Source organism: Ostrea edulis, chromosome 6 (assembly GCF_947568905.1).
Source record: "Ostrea edulis chromosome 6, xbOstEdul1.1, whole genome shotgun sequence".
NCBI lineage: Eukaryota > Metazoa > Mollusca > Bivalvia > Ostreida > Ostreidae > Ostrea > Ostrea edulis.
In genome coordinates this window covers 36,720,417-36,741,923 of record NC_079169.1, presented here as the reverse complement: position 1 = coordinate 36,741,923, position 21,507 = coordinate 36,720,417, and the positions used below count along the sequence as shown (strand labels likewise).

Below are 21,507 nucleotides of genomic sequence, written 5' to 3'. Positions count from 1 at the left end.
TTTATCACTCAGTACAACAGTGTATCACTCTTGTTACCAATGTAGATTATTCATACTTGTCGTTTTTTCGTGTTATTTGTTCATGTAATATAAAGACGCGGGTTGCGTCGAAAATTTGAGTTTTAAATAACCAACAGTGTCGTGGCCTTTTCAGTGCTTATATATATATATATATATAGTGGGATACATCTCCGATATAATCTTCTAGATTGCTTGACGTGGCCTCACGGAGCTACATAAATTGATGATCAGATGGATTTCAATCACATATCATTTATTTCTCTACAGGCTGTATATACATGTATATATATATATATATATATATATATATATATATATATATATATATATATATATATATTTATGTTCTTTGTCAAGGTGGACATGGCACGCAAAAAGTGTGAACCGGTGAGGTCTAAACTTCTGAAACGGCACTCAAGTTAGTGCCAACAAAGAGTTTATTAAATCTGTGGAGGTGGTGTAAAATCAATACTTTTAGTAATGTTGTAGATGTCGATCAAACAAACACATTGCTCTTAGCTTTACAAACAAGAACGTTATGTTTTCTAATAGATAAGTAAAACGATGTAGAAAAGAGCCGCCATCGATTTTCTGAAAATAGACACTTTATGTCGATAAGTAACTGTTTATAAATCGAAATACAAGCTACGTAGCGTATATTCACTAAACATTTCATGCATAATTTCTGTTTAACTTTTCACTCTTATGACACAAATGGTCGAATTTTCGTGTTTCTTATTTGCTTTTGTCTCGAGATAAATTCCATTAGCAAGAACGAAGATATTACGGCAATAACTGCAAATATGGCGACACAAAGGGAGAGAACTACAGCCATCATATACTCCTGACTGTAGTCATCTTCTTCCACGTCCTGAAAAAATATATTGTAGCTGGGGACCCCTCCAATGACGGTGTGTTGGGAACTGTTGGAGGTGTTTTGATTAGTTTGAAACTGAAACGATATACCGCCAATTTCTATTTTTTGGTCCCGTTTCCCATTTTCGGAAGAATTGGCAGTCTTCAATGTCGTCTTCGTTGTTTTAACTAACGTTGTTGTCACTTCTACAAAGGCACTTTTTTCTGTAGTCGTGTTCAGTGTTGGGTTTATCGACGAAGATTTAGTTGTTTCATAAGAATCGTCACTGACGGAAGTTAATGTATGATTGGAAGAAAAATTGGATTTGTTACCATCTTGAAACGTAAAAGTTACATTAGGGACTGTCGTGTTTTTATTGTTATCGTCTAAGTGGAAGGTTGTGGTTGCATTTATCGATGACAAGAAAGCGTAAGAACACTGGTCCTCGATAAGGGGTTGTACCTGGTACAGCCTCCCAAGGGCTTTGTTTAGAACAAAAACAGCTAATCCCGCGCTGTTTGTGATTTTTAAAAAGTGCACTCCTTTGTGGAGATTGGCTATCTCCAGGACCGTGTAATCACCAAATGAATAGTTTGTAGCCGTTACCAGCGAACCGTTAATCGATACGAATGGAGAAACGCTAGTTTTCTTTGTTGTGACAATCACACAAGCTTTGTCAAAACAGCTGGAAGAAATTTCTAACCAATTGCAAAAACTTGGTTCCACAGGGAACACAGTGAAAAGATTCAGAGAAGATGTATTCCAGAGGTTTGAAATGCTTGTCAAGCACATGACTTGGATTGGTTTTGACGATCTTAATTGCAGGGCGAGGTTTCCACTCACATTTAATTTCTTAACGCTGTACGACGTGACTGTAACACTGAATTCTCCTTCTGTTGTCGTAACCTTGACGTCTGAACTCTCCTGACCTGAAATTGAGATAATTTTCTAATGTATTATATGCATCTATGAACATATTTTCAAAATCGGACCCTGATATAATCTCTCTATCAAGTGTATTGTTTTATCATTAAAGGGCTAGCACTAAGAACACAATAGAAGAGCTAACAGTTACCGATGATAATGTTTTGTTTAACAATTAGACGGAAACTGTTGCCAAAGTAATGGGATCTGAAGTCACTTCAAACGCCTCTTTGGCGACGTAGAGGTAATCAGTCGCTGAGGTGGAAGAGCCTCATTAAGACGTCAATTCATTGAAGGCTTTTGGTCGTTTCCTAATCACTATCGAACTATGTATTCTTAGATAAAGCCATGGTAATCAGCTCTGATGAAAACCTTGAATATACCATGTGATATCATTTTGAACGGTAGGACAGAGATAATATAACGAAGGAACTAAAATAATTAGGGCACCAGAGAAACTTTTGTTAAAATCCTTAAAATAATATTGAGCCGTGATTCTCGCTAAATTCATATTTAAGGACAATATATTTGCATTTTTTCTTCAAAGTGGCAACATCCAGTAAAATGAAGTCTAATTAGATCGTATCATTAAAGGAAGTGTATGACACCGCTGCCTTCCTCGTTTCTTGCAAGCGACATCTTTGACTGTAGCCTTAGAAGGCTCTATCTAAAGAGCTACCTTTTTTCCTTGCACTATTTGAACTTTAAAGTCTGTGTAAATTCATTCAACCAAATATCTGACATTACAAATAATCCGGTATAAACATCCTGCCGACCTCCACTGTCAGAGAAAATATACTGCGCTGTCTTGTTTTCTAAATGTTATTTATGGGTACCTGATAAAGCGCTGCTCTGTTCGACACCAACACCAAGAAAAACACAAGGTTGGAATTGAATGGTCTAAATGACGAATCAAGTAAAAACATCAACTACTATGTCAAAGAATAACATCCGCCAATGTTATTTTTCAGCAGGTTTGGATTCAATACACATAGATAGTTTTTTCAATGCTTTGTAGTCTAAGTAGCGTATTAAAAGACTTGGATCCATTTGAATCATCTACAGTACGGCGAACCCTGTGCTCCATTGACTGTATATATGCATCACTATGGACTTTCCATAGTATCACAAATCCATTCAACATAAATACCAGAATTAGAATTTTCCCGATACCTCTGATACGATTATAGAATTCATTCCAAGTAGTGAAATGAATGACGTACATCACTAATTTCATTCTAAAACCCTGCATCTACTAGGGTCAAGTTCCAGTACTGTTGACGAACTGAAAACTGTATATTATCTTATCAAATGAATTGCCCTCGACTCCGGCACCTTGCAAACGTTACTCAAAATACAACTGAATTTTTAACTTCTGATACATGTATGTATAAACAGTGTTTCTGTACATATGATTCAAATACCTCTAATGTATTAAAATCAACAACTGGACCGGGTATCACTGAAGCATTGAAATCAACAACGGAACTGGATATCACTGAAGCATTAAAATCAACAACTGGACCGGATATCACTGAAGCATTAAAATCAACAACTGGACCGGATATCACTAAATCGTTGAAATCAACAACTGGACCGGATTGAATTGCACACTCAGGCGACCGTGTCTAATTAAGAAGGCGCTTGTATACATGGCTTAAATTTGAAGTATATACGGAATTTACAAATAATGATCAGGAATTTCAGTGATATTCATGTTCTTTCCCGTTTTATTTCACTTGTATCGTTGGTGATCGGAAAAAACCTCTTCATTAAACGTATCATTTTTAATCAATGCTAGGACAGATCTTGTATTCCACTTATGTTTTAGTCATAAATCTTGTTAGGCTAAGCGTCTGAATCAATATCTTTTCCTTCATGACGGATATCCATTTGTTAATGCACGTTCATTAATTGTAAATTGGCATTACTAGTGGCAACAAATGTTTTATACGTTTACCGTAGTTCATTGTCTTATACTGTATACTGTGCATATGGCACCGAACAAGGACGATTAATATTGGTTGCAAGCAACCGTTATCTATCGAATGGTTTCATTCTTCAGTTTCTATACACACAAGGAACACAGTATATTTTTAACCACACAGTGGATATAAATTCATTTTGACATATTGAGTAGAAACCTGGACAAATTAAAATAACCTTCAACTATAGGAAACAGACACATTTAAATTGGAAAATACCAATTCACATATCCTATCTCCACAAATTAACATACTATAAATATTCAGTGTATAATTTTACATTTTCGTAGTTTCTTTCCAAAGAACTAGTATTTTAAGAGATTTGCTTTATTATCTCATAGAGATGCTCCGAATCAAAGTAAACACCCATAGTTTTAATTATTTGGCGCTTTTGAAATACTTTAGCGGGCCGCCAAACAAAACAGGCAGACCACACATGTTTTTGTTTGTTTTACGTCTCAAACTGCAAGTGAGATACTGTAAATTTAGAGTTATAATTGGCGCTCAGACCCGTAGCAGTGAGGATTCTATATCATACCAATGCCGGCCATGATAGTGTACCTCCGTTTCTAAGGTCATATCCGAAAGAAGCGCAATTTTTAAATGCAGAGAGTTTGACAAAGGAGCAATAGCTACTCTATTTTATGTCTTAGGCTTGACGCAGCCCAAGTACATAAGAGTCTCAAACCCACAACCTCACGGGTACAAAACAAACCATCATTATATTTAAGGTTACACTTTTTGTAACTTAAGTTTTGACCCCCAGGGTTAAGCCGAAGGTGAGGGAGTAGGAAAGATTACTTTGCATAGTTGGGTAGCTCTGGGTCAGATCCCCAGATATGGTCAAAAAAGTTTGAAATTCCATCAACTGACCGTAACCACAGGGGGTCAAAAAATCAAGTGTAAATTGTATCTTAAACCATTTGGTCTTCTAGGGTTGTCAACAGAGGCTTGACCCCCAAGGTTAGGCACTTAGTTTGACCCCTAAACATATTATTTCTAACCCCCAACCCTCAAAAAGTAGTAGAATTTCCGTACAAATATTGCTCTCTACATTACATTATTTTCCACAAAAATCTCACTCAGACTGAATTTTGGGTGGTCTACTGCCCTGAAATGCCTAATAATCGGTGGATTTTTGTAATTTCTGGATATGAATTGCATTTGATGCCTAATAACTTGTTAGTAACGGAAAAAATATTAAAAGTGATTTTAATAACTTTTAGGCCCAAAGTCCTATACTTAGGGCTATTAGTGGTCTAAACCACTTAAGTTACAATTTACACTTTTGAGACCCTTATTATTTCTTTATTCCATGGGATATTTTGGAATGCTTGGTGGCCCCGAACTAGGTTTTTAAGGGCTCTTTAGCGCACACCCGATTTTTTTAACCATGGTCTGTTTTGGGGGAAAAGCCCATTTTCAAAAGTGTAGATTGTAACTTAACCTTTTACATCACATATATAGTAATGGTCTACCCCCTGGGGTTAGCATTTAAAGTTGAGATACTTAGACACTTTTTTATACTGGAGATAGTTTGGACAATTTCCATCACTTTAGTCATAATTAATTAATTTTGATTGCACTGTGGTTAGGGTTTCCAGGGGGTCCAAAAAGTGTAAATCGTAACTTAAGTGTTAGAAAGGGGTGGTTAAGGCTTAAATCATAAAAGGAAGGGGGATTGGATGGAAATTGGGGTTAGGGTAGGGTTTATCAATGTTTCCAATAGTTTGGCACACTTAGCTGTTTAAAAATAATTCACTAATTAATTAATTGGGATTTCAAGGGGTTGGGCAAGTTCAGCGAAATTGCCTATTACAAGAGAGCACAGCTTAAACAGAGATAGATAATGTAACCTTTTTTTTTAAATATGAGGTAATTGCATTAAATAAACATAAATTTTCCACACAAAAAATTCAACTCTGTTCGTAAAAATATGGCAGCCACTTGGTCTTGCGAAAAATGGCGATTTTTGCTTTTTGGATTTTACGAACATTTATTATTATTTTAACTTGGAATTTAGATCGAAAACCATTAAGTAGTCATTACGCGTATTGTTCGCAACCCGAAAAAATAAATCGCGACTAAAGAAATTGAGATTTCGAATTTGACTTCGGACTTCGGCATTTTCACCTAAAGGGTGCTTGTTACAAGAGAGCACAGCTTAATACCAGATAGATTATGGGACTTCTTCTTGATATATGAGATGATTGCATAGAATTAACATAAATTCACCACTAAAAATTATTGCGACTATGTTCGTGAAAATATGGCAGCCCATAAGGGAGTGCGAAACACGACGAAATCTCCTATTTGAATGTTACGAGTACTTAATCTTATTTTTTCAAGGAATTTAGACCGAAAACCATTACTTATTCTTTATTCGCAACCCGTAGTTTGTAGAAAAAAATAATCGCACCTGCGATAATGTCATTCGACTAATTTCGACGTTTCTCACATAGCTTCCTTTAATTTCTGTCGAAAGAGTATTTTATTTTTTCAAGGAATTTAGACCGAAAATTATTACTTATTCTTTATTCGCATTGTTCGCAACCCCTTCTTTGTCGAAAAAATAAATCGCACCTGCGATAATGTCACTCGACTAATTTCGACATGTCTCACATAGAAACTTCCTTTAATTTCTGTCGAAAGAGTCGAAAAATTTCTTTTTCTTCATAATTCATGTTAATTAAATCAATATCAATCTTATTTACCCCCAAAAAGTCGAAATTAACCAAGAAATTGTAACAAAAGTTGGAAAAATAACTAGAAAACCACATGTCCAAAAATTCTCAAACTTGGTCAGAAATGTTCCTTGAGACACACTATAAACTAATATATACGTGGTCACTAAATCTCTGACATCGATTGTTTTTTACCACCAATTGACCACGGTTACAATTTACACTTTGCTAGGTTACAATTTACACTTTTTTTTTTAGAAATGGTCTTCTAGAGGTTACAACAAGTGTAAATGAAGGTTACAATTTACACTATACAGGTAACCCTAACCCTAATTATCAACATTAAAATGTAAACCGCTAAAAACACAAAGGAAATTTCCACCACAGCAACAGAAACACAAGCACCATTGCAAAATCAACCGCGATCGAATTAGAATGCATCTGTATGAAATGATAAAACCCTTTCCAGTGAATTAAAATACCGTTGTCGATTCCCGACTCGATTTATCAGAAGAGAGAGACGCGTGTTTCAGATAGAATCGGAGGTTCCCATACTATGGTACGTGTAGGTGGAACTCTCGCTGCTTCGACCTTGATCGCCATACAAAGGTCAAAATTTGTAGCACTTCACCTACACTTGTGAAAAATTCTCAACAATGAACAATCAAACATGAAATTTTAAAGCGCAGGCACTTTTGGGTTAATTTTTTGTTGCAAATATTTTTGAAATATAAACACGTATAACACATATAATTGTGATGACAATGTTGTGAATGCCAATACGCATTATGACCAGAATTTTAGCCTTCCAAAGAGAGTCGATCATGACCTCTTTTTGCATGTTGGAGGTTGGCAACTATGTGGTTAAATTATAAATGACGATATACATGTAAAAAGGGGATCCCAAGCAGATGCTCCCTAATCTCACTAAATATAGATTGTGATGTGGTGTGTGATGGTGCTAATATTAAATTTTATGGCTTTAACGTGCAGACTCGAGAATTCAGGGAGAGTTTTGTCAGGAAAGATTGTACCCAGGAAAGCATAGCTACTTAAAGAATCTAGCATCTGTTAATGATAAAATGGATCCCCATGTATTTGCTGAATCTTGTTCATTGTATAAAATAGTTTAGAAAATCTTCATATCATGCTTTTGATATCCGTTCTGATGCCAGCAGCGCTCACTTTCCTATTTTTCAAAGACGACATTAATCAGATTACTTCTTGTGGAGAAAATCGACTACAGCGCCTTTTGAAATTATTAAGACTTCCGACTTTATTTACTCGAAGTAGTTATTGGGAATCGTGTTATAAATATTGAAACCGAAACAGACACCGTGAATACTATATTATCGAGTGAATGTCTACCTGTTACTAATATTCAGGATCGGGCTCTCCAGAGAAAAATGCTGACTAAGCATGGTATATTTATTTGTTTCATTTTTTTTCATCATGGGAAAGATGCATACAACAAATACATATTTCAAGGCACAGGTGTTTGTGGACAGGACTTCCGGTACCCCCTTTCTTGTATTTTTAAATGTTCAATTCCTTGGGTATTTCGGACGTATTTTTGTAACTTCAGAGTTTATATATTTCAATGGAATACACAAATCTCACATAGAAACCGTTTTTAAAAATGTCATATCACCGATCATAATATATAATGATCGGTGATATAACATTTTTAAAAACGGTTTCTATGCGAGATTTGTGTATTCCATTGAAATATATAAACTCTGAAGTTACATATTTTATCAAAAATACGTCCGAAATACTCAAGGAATTGAACATTTAAAAATACAAGAAGGGGGGTACCGGAAGTCCTGTCCACAAGCACCTGTGTTTCAAGGCTGACAAAAAAAGCAGTTGGTTTGAGCAATGACAGCTTACGTCATGCAGCTGAAGTGAGATGGGAGTACAAAATCGGCCGAGGTTTCCCGAGTTGTTCACTATTAACAAATTCAGCAAATAAACACACATATCAGTAAATAAATGTATTTTTTAGTAATTCACTGACTGATGATGTGCCCTTTTTAAATAAATGTATATTTTAGTAATTCACTGACTGATGATGTGCCGTTTTGACAAGATAATTTGCAGTTAACTAGCGATTAATCAATGATAGAATTTTCCTTTGAAAATCCATTATTTTCAGCTTTTTAATCCAAAAATGAACAAGGGGAACAAAACCACTTTTTGTAGCAAACTATCAAAATTCAAAATGAATGATTTTAAATCATGTATCTAGTTTTTAATGTAAATATGTTTTTAAAACAGCCGAGAAAACCATTATTCACACCTACCATTAAAATGTTAAAGTAAACAAGTACATCAATAGAACATTGTTAGTGTTTGGTTTATGCGGTGGGAAGGGGCTGATGCAATGTTAGACTGTTATTGAGAAGCATTACTTAGGCCATGAATCCTAGTTGGAATGCACCAGTTGACCTGACATCTGAGTTCAAAGCCAATGTCTAGAAAATTTGCACATGAATAGAATTAAAGTATAAAAATAATAATTTCCGAACAAGTCTCACTCTAGAATCTCACATCTCACTATGCATAAGCGAAGGGTGACACTTTGACAGGTTTTAAGATTATTCGTTTCATGTTTTAATTTCATTAGTTCTAACTAATTAACCGTGAAGATCAATGAAGTTAGAAAGATATACATTTAAAGCTGTATGACCTGATGTTCATGTATTATTTCTGTACATAATTACTTTAAAGCAGATTAATTACTTTATAAAGTTATATACTTTCCCTTAGTTACATGCTTGAAAACATCTGCATGTAAAAGAAAACCTTGAGAATATTATTTAGAAAGTAAATATAGTGTGGTACTTATATAAATCATCCCATAAATTATACAGTGTTAGACGTCTATAAATAGACCCACGCGCGTCTGGGGAATCCCAACATGATATTAACTCATACGCAACTGTCTAGTTTTAAGGCTGAAAGAGCGTAAAACAACGAATTACTAAGAGGTATTTGATATTTTTATTCTATTAAAATTATGGCACGGCACTGTTGTAACAAAATACACAGCTTTACACAGATAAGACCACCGATGATCTGAAAGGTTGAACTGGTCACGTGACTGTCACTTGAAATGGCAGAGTGACGCGGTTATTTGTAAACATCGATTTAAAATCAAATAATTTTGGTTAAAACAGATGATATAATGTATGATATGCCATACACCCTCATAACTACATACGTGCGATGATTTAATAGCGTTTTTACCGATATGGGGAAAAAAATATTGTAATTCGGACCATACAGCTTTAAGATTGAGCCTGTCACAATGTTTGGTTTAATTTGAATTATGGTTTAGGTTTGAGGACACGCGACGATTCTGACATTTTTTCTAAAAGAAAAGGTTTTCATTTCCTCGATATGAAGAGTTCTTGTATGATTTCTGAAATTGGAGTAGTATAGTAATATTACATGTACCATACTTCATATATCAGCATGGGCAGCTCAGTGGTTATATAATCTCTCTAGATATGCAAGGCTACCTGGTTCGATCCCCGATTCATCAGATTTCTCTCCCTTTCTTTGCTACAATAACTTAGTAATTGTTCATATATACACCCTTCTGTAATACATAGAGCTGATTTTACCATTTTACTTGCCATAGCCAGGAAATATCAAAATATGCTAACTCCGAAACAAATCTGATGATACAAGTGAATTGTACTTGAAATGTCACAAAAAATAGAATTATACATTATTGAGAAACGTGGCGTATGTCATTAAGTGGAGGTATTCACGAGGAGTTGGGGTGGAATAGTGAAAACAATCATTCCTAGAAGCTTTCGTTATATACATTAAAACAACCTTACACGACATGAGTCCGCTATGCTGTGCTTATTTTTAAAACTCATTTTCATATTTAGTTACATTTTAATATGCCATGTAACGCATATTCTCGTCATATCAACAACTTGATGACATCTGCGCATATGCCGCTTAGTTGTACAAGCTTTTAAATTTTTGTTTAGAAAGATTGGAAAGCTAGTAATATTGCCATTTTCCTTAACAAACCAGATATTAAAGCATGAATATTTATTATTTTTTAATGTGTTTCATACAATGAAAGATAAAAAATATTCACGTGAAAATCATGCAAGATTCAGTAATTTTTTTTGGATTCCATTTCATATGGCTTTGTTTTAAATACAGTATAATGATTAAATGGAAGATATCTATTTGTAACCGTTTCCTGCTATCCCTGGGTACAATCTTTTCTGACAACGCACTTTCAAAATTCCAAATATTCAAACTATTATTCATTCAAAGTACACGTTATACGAAGGATTGATTTCGATGCATTTCACTTTAGTGATTTAAATGTAAACAATTGACGTAAAAATAAAGTGGCCATTTGTTATTTTATGGATTTTTTTAAAAATAAAGATTGCTTTATTACGAGTTAAAAAGTTTTCGTGTTTTTTTAAAAATTACTTTTTGTACAAGTATGACGCCAGACGGACGGACAGACAAACAGACAGACGGTAGGCAAATATATCCTAATGGGTCCGCCTCGTTGTGCAAGTGACACGGAATTTTCAATCAAATGTCTAAAAAATTACCAAACCTACCTTCGTAATCTAAATGTTTAACATTTACATCGGTCAAAAGAGACTTCACCATAACATTTTCCTACAAATATTTCAAACACCATTCCATAGACATTCATTGAACTATTCTAAAATTTACTGTTAAACTATACCGGTATCAATCCCAGATTTATTGTATAGTTCACTAAGCTTGATTTATAGACTCATAGTCTCCAATATGTACAGGTACCAGACTGCACGCCGGCGATGGTGTAGATTTATAGTGCAGACTGCCCAGTAGGGGCTACACGCCGACGAATCGTTACAGCTTCTTAAGGAGGAATACTTGGCGCCAAAAAATCTTAAGGATGTGTATTACATCGTCATAATAGCTGCTTTCGTTTTAAAACATGAATGAAAGTGTAAATATCAGCACTATGAGTCTACTCCTTTTGGACTTAATTGCTTAGCTAAGTAAAAGGTGAAGATAACGAAAAGTGATAAATCTCATAACTCCTATAAGTAAATACAAAATAAAGTTGAGCAAACACGGACTCGATATATACCACAGGTATGTTATGGTAAAGGTACAGTTGTAAAATTGGGGAACCAGGATGGGAGTGGTTGGAAATCAACTACTATTCAGGTACAAAGACTAGACCAGGCAAATTCTAAATTGGTCTGTAACTTGTTATGGCAAAGCAAAGTACTAAATGAAAGGTGAAGATAACGAACAGTGATCAATCTCATACCTCCTACAAGGAATACAATATAAAGAGTTGGGTAAAGTAACGCGTATACGGCTAATCTGGTGATTGCGGGTTTAAGTCCAGCAGGGGTTTTAAACGTTTTTCAGATTCCCTTCCACTAAAACTGCATTTTTTGACTAAATAAAGTAAATTCAATTTTTTTTTAATAAATTAAAGTTTTTTGTTGTATATTTTTTTTATCCATATCAAATTTCTCTGGTGTAGTATTCCTACTTAAATATACAGAAGAGACAATGTGGTGGGTGTGTCCTGTAACCAGTTTATACTATTAACATACAGCATGCACCTACCCATTACATGGATCTCCGCCTCCTCCTCCGTCACGATGACAAACTCTGTCCCCATGTTCTCTGTACTCGGAATTGACTCCAGTGCTCTACCGGAGTCCAGACTCAGGGGCACGTTCGATTCCATCACCACGACACCGAAATGATTTGAACTATTCACTAAGATAACGTCAGAGTCGGTGTTATATTCAAAAAAACATTCTGAACTGAAGGGGCGGAGCTCGTTTCGGACCTTGTATTGTAACATGTGAGGTTCAAACGTTGAATTAAACACATAGATGTCATACATCACAGAATCCAATCCTGTATACAAACATATCTTGGTGTCGTTGAAAACTTTGGTAGGAACAAGGTAACTGTCTGCGTCCATTGTAACCCCAAACAATGGCGTGATATCACCAACACTCTGTTTCATATAAAGGTGTTCAAATTTGTTCTTCCACACAACTCCCCCTGTACAATAAAACAAAATGTACAACTTTGTTCAGTTTTCCTCTCAGCATAAATCACAAGCTTTAGAAGCTATGAATATATTTCAGCTTCTCATCTAAAATAACAACGCTAATCCTTTATCCAACCTAAAACTTTAAGATATTCAATCTATAACGATCATGTTTCATATTCAATAAATGGAAAGTAAGAGTTTTGTAATCGTGGTATTATTTTGTTGATTTTTTAAAAATCAAAATATAATGCACAATAGAAATTTACAAAATTTTGATTACAGCTTGTCTTATTTCACCTACACGTTTACATTGTAAATTGCAGTCCGTGGGAAGAGCATGTTTTATTGAAATATTTTTAAAAGAAAATATATATATATTTTAAAATCTCTTGGTAAATAGTTACACAAACTCTATGAAAATACGAACGAAAATTAATCATATTGTTAGAAAATTAGTTTTTTCTTATTTTGACTCAAGTCGAAAAAGATCGGGTCCTTATCATTTACCAGTCATATGAATTTGATTTACTTCACTGTCATTATTATTTAACAATATACATTTATTTTGATTTCATTCCTTCAAACTTGTTCAATCTCCTGTCGTTATACATTGAATACATAATTAACAACAGTAACCCCTGTACTAACTTAAGATGATAAGTCAAATCCTCTACCCAGTCTGAAATAACTGCAATCCCTGTACTCTACATTTAAAAATAACCAAAGCCCATGTATCCCGATAATAATAAAAACCTTACTTCCTGTAACCTGCATTTTCATATATCTTAATCCAAATATCAATGACGTCACAGGTGTTAGTATGCCGGTTGACTAGGTTCTCAGAACTGCACATTGTATCTTACTAGTATTTTAAAACTTTGGATAAGAATGTATTGTCATTAATCACTATGGATAAGAATGTATTGTCATTAGTCACTATGGATAAGAATGTATTGTCCGTAGTCACTATGGATAAGAATGAATAGTCATTAGTCACTATGGATAAGAATGTATTGTCATTAGTCACTATGGATAAGAATGAATAGTCATTAGTCACTATGGATAAGAATGTATTGTCATTAGTCACTATGGATAAGAATGTATTGTCATTAGTCACTATGGATAAGAATGTATTGTCATTGTTCACTATGGATAAGAATGTATTGTCATTAGTCACTATGGATAAGAATGAATTGTCATTAGTCACTATGGATAAGAATGAATTGTCATTAGTCACTATGGATAATAATGTATTGTCATTAGTCACTATGGATAAGAATGTATTGTCATTGTTCACTATGGATAAGAATGTATTGTCATTAGTCACTATGGATAAGAATGAATTGTCATTAGTCACTATGGATAAGAATGAATTGTCATTAGTCACTATGGATAATAATGTATTGTCCGTAGTCACTATGGATAAGAATGAATTGTCATTATTCACTATGGATAAGAATGAATTGTCATTAGTCACTATGGATAAGAATGAATAGTCATTAGTCACTTTGGATAAGAATGTATTGTCATTAGTCACTATGGATAAGAATGAATAGTCATTAGTCACTTTGGATATTGTCATTATTCACTATGGATAAGAATACATTGTCATTATTCACCATGGATAAGAATGAATAGTCGTTAAGCACTTTGGATAAGAATGTATTCTCATTAGTGACTATGGATAAGAATGAATTGTCATTAGTCACTATGGATAAGGATGAATAGTCATTAGTCACTATGGATAAGAATGAATAGTCATTAATCACTATGGATAAGAATGTATTGTCATTACTCACTATGGTTAAGAATGTATTGTCATTGTTCACTATGGATAAGAATGAATTGTCATTAGTCACTATGGATAAGAATGAATAGTCATTAGTCACTATGGATAAGAATGTATTGTCATTATTCACTATGGATAAGAATGAATAGTCATTAGTCACTGTGGATAAGAATGAATAGTCATTAGTCACTATGAATAAGAATGAATAGTCATTAGTCACTATGGATAAGAATGAATAGTCATTAGTCACTATGGATAAGAATGAATAGTCATTAGTCACTATGGATAAAAATGAATTGTCATTAGTCACTATGGATAAGAATGAATTGTCATTATTCACTATGGATAAGAATGAATTGTCATTAGTCACTATGGATAAGAATGAATTGTCATTAGTCACTATGGATAAGATATGTATTGTCATTATTCACTATGGATAAGAGTGTATTGTCATTATTCACTATGGATAAGAATGAATAGTCATTATTCACTATGGATAAGAATGAATAGTCATTAGTCACTATGGATAAGAATGTGTTGTCATTACTCACTATGGATAAGAATGAATTATAATTACTCACTATGGTATGCAGGGTTTTTGAAAATTGCAATATCAAACACGACAGTAAAGTTGGAAAGCATGAAAACATCTGTAACTAGAGACCCATTGCCGCTCACAGGAGTCATGAAAACATCTGAAACTAGAGACCCATTGCCGCTCACAGGAGTCATGAAAACATCTGTAACTAGAGACCCATTGCCGCTCACAGGAGTCACTCTTTGTCCTGTTGTTCTACATCAGACGATCTTAAAATGGTCTTTACCCTCTTTTAATCCCATGACAAATTTTTATCCCAACCTAGCCCCATGAGGATGTGACTTAACTGAACTTGAATCCAAACATCATCAGGATCCTCAACATCAGCATAACTTAACATGGCCTTCCTGTTCTGGAGAAGATGATGGTTGAAAGATTTCCCCCTATATCCATGCATTATGTAAATTTGATCCCAGTGTTAAACCCCAAATTCACACCCTGTGACTTGTGTAGATAACGCATCTGAATTCAGAACGTTTGCATATCAATATGATTTAGTGTAGCACTGCTAAGTGTAGCACTGCTACTCTTGAAAATATTTTTTTTAAAATTCCCTGTATATTCTAACGTAAAACTTTGATTCCTTTAAGGCAACACTAAAAAATATGAATCGGCACTTCATTGGAATGCTAGCATATCATTATATCTAATCAATGGTTCTTGAAAAGGAGATTTTCAAAGAAAATAATATTTTCCAAAGTAAACCCATCCTACTCCTTGATCCCATACTGGGGCCCCACCTTACTCCTTGATCCCATACTGAGGCCCCATCCTACTCCTTGATCCCATACTGAGGTCTCCTCCTACTCCTTGATCCCATACTGAGGCCCCATCCTACTCCTTGATCCCATACCGAGGCCCCATCCTACTCCTTGATCCCATACTGAGGCCTCCTCCTACTCCTTACCCCCTCCCACCCGCTCGTGCCATGGTATGGAGAAAATTGAATCTGTATTACCTTAGGACGCTTGCAAATAAATCATTGATTTGTTTAACGTCCCATTCGAGAATTTTTCAGTCATATAGAGTATACCATTGCCGTTGAAGGGTTGTAAAATTTAGTTATGCTTGACGTTTACGGCCTTTGATCTTTATCGTGCCACACCTGATGTGACACGGGGCCTCGGTTTTTGCAGTCTCATCCGAAGGATTGATTGAATGTATCTTGTTTAACGCCTCCCTTGATAATTTTTCACTCATATGGAGACGTCACCAAGACCGATGAAGGGCTTCAAATTTAGGCCTTTGTTCGGCGCTTACGGCCATTGAGCAGTGCGGGTTCTTTAGCGTGCAATACCTACTGTGACACGGGACATTCATTTTTAAGGTCATCTCCTAGGACCCGTGACATTCACACATGATGCCGAGGGTTTGGCGATAGAACTGTGACTACTTGTTTTAACGACTTAGGTCTGTCGCGGCGGGATTCGAACCCCGGCCTTCCGCATGCAGGGCGAACGTTCTAATCTCTAGATCACAGCGGCAGTTTCATCCGAAGGAACCTCTTACGACAAGCTAGGGGTACTGAGAACCTATTGAATTCTAACACGGGTCCCCATGGGATGCATATTGATGATGACCAATCATGGTCCTGCTGGTATTTAAAAGATGTTCCCTATAAATCTCCATAATATAAACATTGTTCCCCTGTTGTGCGTCTATTCTTACCCCGGGACCAGGGCCATGATTTGAAGAAGTTTGAATATACACTACCGAGGATGATTGTATATCAATTATCACTAATTATTACCCTGTTGTTCTTGAGAAGATTTTCACGTATATTCTCATGTAAAATTTGAATTCCCTATTGCAGCCCCACCCTAGTCCTGAGGGTCACGGTTTGAAAAACTTCAATCTGCATTATATGTTTATTCAATGAAATGGTGAAGATAACGAACAAGGATCAATCTCATCACTCCTATGACTAATCTCTTGAGAAAAAATTCAAAAGTTTTCCCCTCTGTATATTTCCATAAAAGCTTGATTTCCTCTAACGTGGCCCACCGTACCCTGGGATCATAATTTGAACAAACTTGAATATACACTACCCGTTGATGTTATATTAATATGACTAATCATAGCACTGTTCTTGAGAAGATTTTAATGGTTTTTCCTATATATCCCTAAGTAAAATTTGAATCCCCAGTTGTGGTCCCACCTGACCCACAGGGCTATATGATTTGAACATGTTTGAATCTCCACTTATTAAAGAAGCTTTCACATCAATTTTGTCTTTTCTAGTCCTGAGAAGATTTTTAAAATATGCCACCATATATTCTCTGTTTCTTGATTATCTTCCTTTGAAAAGGGTGTGTCACCATATTTTCACTATTTCTTAATTATCTCCCTTTGAAAAGGATGTGACCCTTCATTTAAATCTACTTTACCAAAGTATTCTTTACAGCAAATTTGGTTGAAATGGTTATGTGGTTCTGGAGAAGTCGAAAATACATCAATTTTACGGACAGACAGACGGACACTGTACAAGATGCATATTAAAAACATTATCACGACCCTGCTATTCTGGAGGAGGCAATTTTTTAAATATATATACCCCTGTAAAACTTTAATTCCCTATTGTAGCCCTGATCATCCCCCGGGGGCGTGATTTGGACAAACCTAATTTTTTATTGTGTCAGAGAGCATCCATACAAGTTTCATTTTTTCTGGTCCAGTACTTCCTTTGAAGTTTTAAATTACCCTACCCATGATCAATTGTTTGCCTTTTCTTTATTATCTTCTCTTCGAAGATGAGACAATCTATTTAAAATCAGATCCTAAAACTCGCTCACAATACGCAGAGTATACGGCGTGGATCTAAGAAGTCTGATTTTAATTAGATTGAAGATGAGATGGCCCTTCACGTGAACGGCCTGGAGGTTATAAAACTTTTTTAGCATGTTTTCATACTAAAACTCTGTGCTCTAAATCGTACTCATACTCAAAAGTGAAGGCTATAAAACTTTTATAAAATCATTCTCACACTAAAATGGAGAACATGCTGAAGATTGAGAATGTTTCGAAGCTTGATCAGAGTTGTATTCAAAACAAACATGGCTGAGTTTGAGTACGGCGAAAGTTTTATAACCTCCAGACCAGGCTTGAATTTCCTTTACTCAAGGGTACTCTGTGCCAAGTGTGGAAAAATTTGCCTAATGGTTCTGGAGAAGATGAAATTGAGAAAAATTGACTCGCCAATGACGACACCGCCAACGGACATTTTCAGAAAAGGCCCTGTAAGCCATTGGCTCAGGTGAGCTAAAACTGCACGAATGATATCATACATGTACTTTCCAACCATTTGGGGTGGCTGGAACACCCAAGTCCACACACAAACAATCTCGAGTAAATCCGCCACTGACACTATTTCTTTTAGCCACAGGACTAAAAGTAGGAACATTGTTATGGTCCGGTTCTGAAAATAGTATAGAAACGAATCGGAGAATGTCATGAGTTTAAGGCTGGAATTCAGGGGTGCGTTTTACAAAAGAACTTACGACTTGAATTTTCCAGTTTATTATAAAATAATTCGCTTCAAATGCAAAATATTTTTTTAAATGGTAAACATTAAGCCTCAGAAAAGTTTTACTTCATTCATTTAAAGTAACAACTGTGTAATACACTTATCGCAATTCACCTTTGAATTAGAACGCTTTGGTCGATATAGTATTGCGTTGTGTGACGACACAATTGAATCTGTTTGTAATACAATTGCGAAATGCAACAGAAACTCTCATTGGTCCATATGTATAAGTCCGCCCAAATTCCCTTATACGGGAGTAGTCAGCATTTGAAAACATGACGGCCAGATGCTAGATGGAAAAAAAACTTCAAAGGAAGAAAGAGAAAAAGTTGTATTCTTGTGTTGTTGTCTCATAAATTTAATATAAAAAATTCCTAACATATTTTCCTACTATACTTGTGTCCAAACATACCTTCAAATATTTATTAAAGCCCCATACGACCCAAAAACTCGATCACAGCTTTTGATGATTTCGTTCGTAGACGTAGCCATGTTAGGTAGCCAGTCAATTCGAATCCCGGTTCATTTCCATATTGGCACAATAGCGTCTAGATGTGTACTAATACCCCACAAATATTTTAGCTAAATTGTTTAAATAATATACCACCCCAGTCCTATTAAATGATACTTATTCAAATAGCTAAACTCACGGCAGTGCGGCTTTCATTAGTCATGAGCCGCCGCGCCGGCCGGTCTCCATCTTATGTCCTTATGTAGCATTTTCGTTCATCTAGAGCTTATTTTACCTTTACAAAAACTGGTACAAAAATGTTTTAATTTCTATTAATTATTCGTGTTGATAATAAATGAAGAGCGAATACATAACTTACAACCGATTTTATGAATAGATACCAATAGCAAGAGTTCGAATTGACCGGCTACCTAACATATGGCTACGTCAACAAACGAAATCATTTGAAGCTGCGAGTTGGCTTTAATGAATGTTTGAAGGTATGTTTGGACGCAAGTATTTAGTAGGAAAATATGTTAAGATTTTTTTATATTGAGTTTATGAGACAGCAACACAAAAATACACCGATTTCAGGCCTCAACCGTCCGCAGCTTTTTGTGACCCGTAAATCGAAGGTTTTTATAAGAGGTGGATCTTTTCAGAGAGCTATGTACAGTTCTCCAGCTACACTGAATCCGCTCGAGAAAGTGGGCGGGCTGTAATCGGCCAATGAAAACTCTTGTTGTATTACATCAAACATGTCATTCAAATTGTTCAATCGTCTCATTCAATTGTGTCGTCACACAACGCAATACTATATCGGGTAAAGCGTTGAATTGCGATAAGACTTGCGACTTTGTCGTAAGTTGTTTTGTAAAACGGGCCCCTGGTCCACTAAGCTCTGACAACAGTTTTAGTTTCAATAGCCGCGATATTTTGCTTAAAACACCACGTATCTCATATGTTATCAGAACCACATAAGGACATTAAAACAACGCATTGAAAGTCTTTAACATAACGACGTTCGTTTTTTCTGACGAAATCTAGAATTTGTGTAAATGCTACTAAGAAAACAAGTCTAAGCCCCTCATTAAAATAACATTAATTCCATAGTCACAGAAAATGTAATATCGCACCTTGCACGTCATTAAATTAATACTGACGCCAAAAACAGGGATCTCAATATCTTAATGAAGCATGCACAAACAGAAATAGCCGTGCTTTGATACAGAGTTAGAAATTATGCATGAAATGTATTAAATCAATAAATGAAACCTTTGATATTTTCAAAGTTATTACTTCTAACACTTCATTGTGTTGCAAGCCTTATATTCTCAGAACGTTCGTGAATAGGAGTATATATGTCTATACGCGTAGGAAAACATTTTTTTAGTATCAAGCGTTCCCAGGACAGTGATCCGAACCGAGGTTATTATATCACGATCTTAAAAAGCTTTTACATGACATAGACAATTATTTCCTTTGGCACTATAAACTGAAGTCATTATCTACGATAGCTATTCAAGTGAAATATCTTCGTTGAATGGTTAATTATTCGGGGCAATAGCGGACCATTACCTTGGCATCTTCTGCTTAAAGCAAGTATATTTGGGGAGACAAAAAGCCAAGCGTCAATACCACCAAGACATCATTTGCTTCCGTTTTATGGTGAAATGGGTTGTTTGGATTTCAGGACTAAAAACTTGTTACATCGCGGATTTTCTGTTAATACTGCATCAGTAAATCACAGATTTTGTCTAAGAAGCACAAATGTAAATAGTGGTGTTTGCATGTTCAATCACTACAACTGTTGACTGTATTTAACAAATGTTTACAAGATGTGGCTGGCTTTGGAGAAGTGGTGAGATTAGGCGTGATGAGTAGCCATATCTCACGTCCCCCATAAAACATTTCCCCCGATATTCTGACATTAGCTAATATTGCATATTATATTTCCTTCCACCTTTCAATGAAGTGAAGGACGTGGATGTCGGTTAACATTCTTTATACCTCTCAAACGTTATCAGTAATTGTATTATAGAGATGTTTAAATGGGTTGCATATCATGGAAAAGTTGGCAATATTTACAATGTTTGACATTTGCGCAGTAAGATCCCTGCTGTTGTCTGCTGAACAATTGGGGGGGGGGGGGGGGGGGGGGTTGAGATCTTTTTGCGACCAGAATAAGTTTTACTTTTCCAATAGTCATAACTTTCCACTGTTTGATATGTACGACAAACTCCATTTTGTTTTGGTGATTCTGTAAGGCGGGGGAGGTGTGCAATTTCAATTTTTAAGATTTCCTAGATATAATTTATCTTAGTTGAGTACCAGAATAAACAACAACGTTCGTGCACTAATGACCAAACTGCACTGCCGTATATTTTTCGTTGTGATCTCGAGTTACGGTCATGTGACGCAGTCTTTATGGCAAGTATTTCTCTATCAAAATGTTATGTGTGGAAAAGACGGACAAAAAGACTGCATACCCCCAACTTTGTTTGAGACAGTATAGGCATGGTGATCGATAATGTGTAGTGTCAATAGTAGAGCTCAAACAATACTTTAGATAGTACAAAGAAAAGTGAAATGCTGACGACTTT

At 35.4% G+C, this 21,507-nt stretch overlaps 1 protein-coding gene across 2 annotated transcripts in view; it reads right to left on the bottom strand.

Annotated features, from left to right (window-relative positions):
• Positions 1–334: 334 nt before the first annotated feature.
• LOC125683615 (uncharacterized) overlaps positions 335–21,507 on the bottom strand; it is a 34,465-nt gene continuing 13,292 nt past the window's right edge. For both annotated transcript variants that reach the window (XM_056139521.1, XM_056139523.1), the window contains 2 exons: positions 12,102–12,551; positions 335–1,806 (listed from right to left, as the gene is read on the bottom strand). In XM_056139521.1, the coding sequence (XP_055995496.1) occupies positions 725–1,806; positions 12,102–12,551 (1,532 nt within the window). In that variant the 3' untranslated portion in view covers positions 335–724. The remainder of the gene's footprint in view (positions 1,807–12,101; positions 12,552–21,507) is intronic.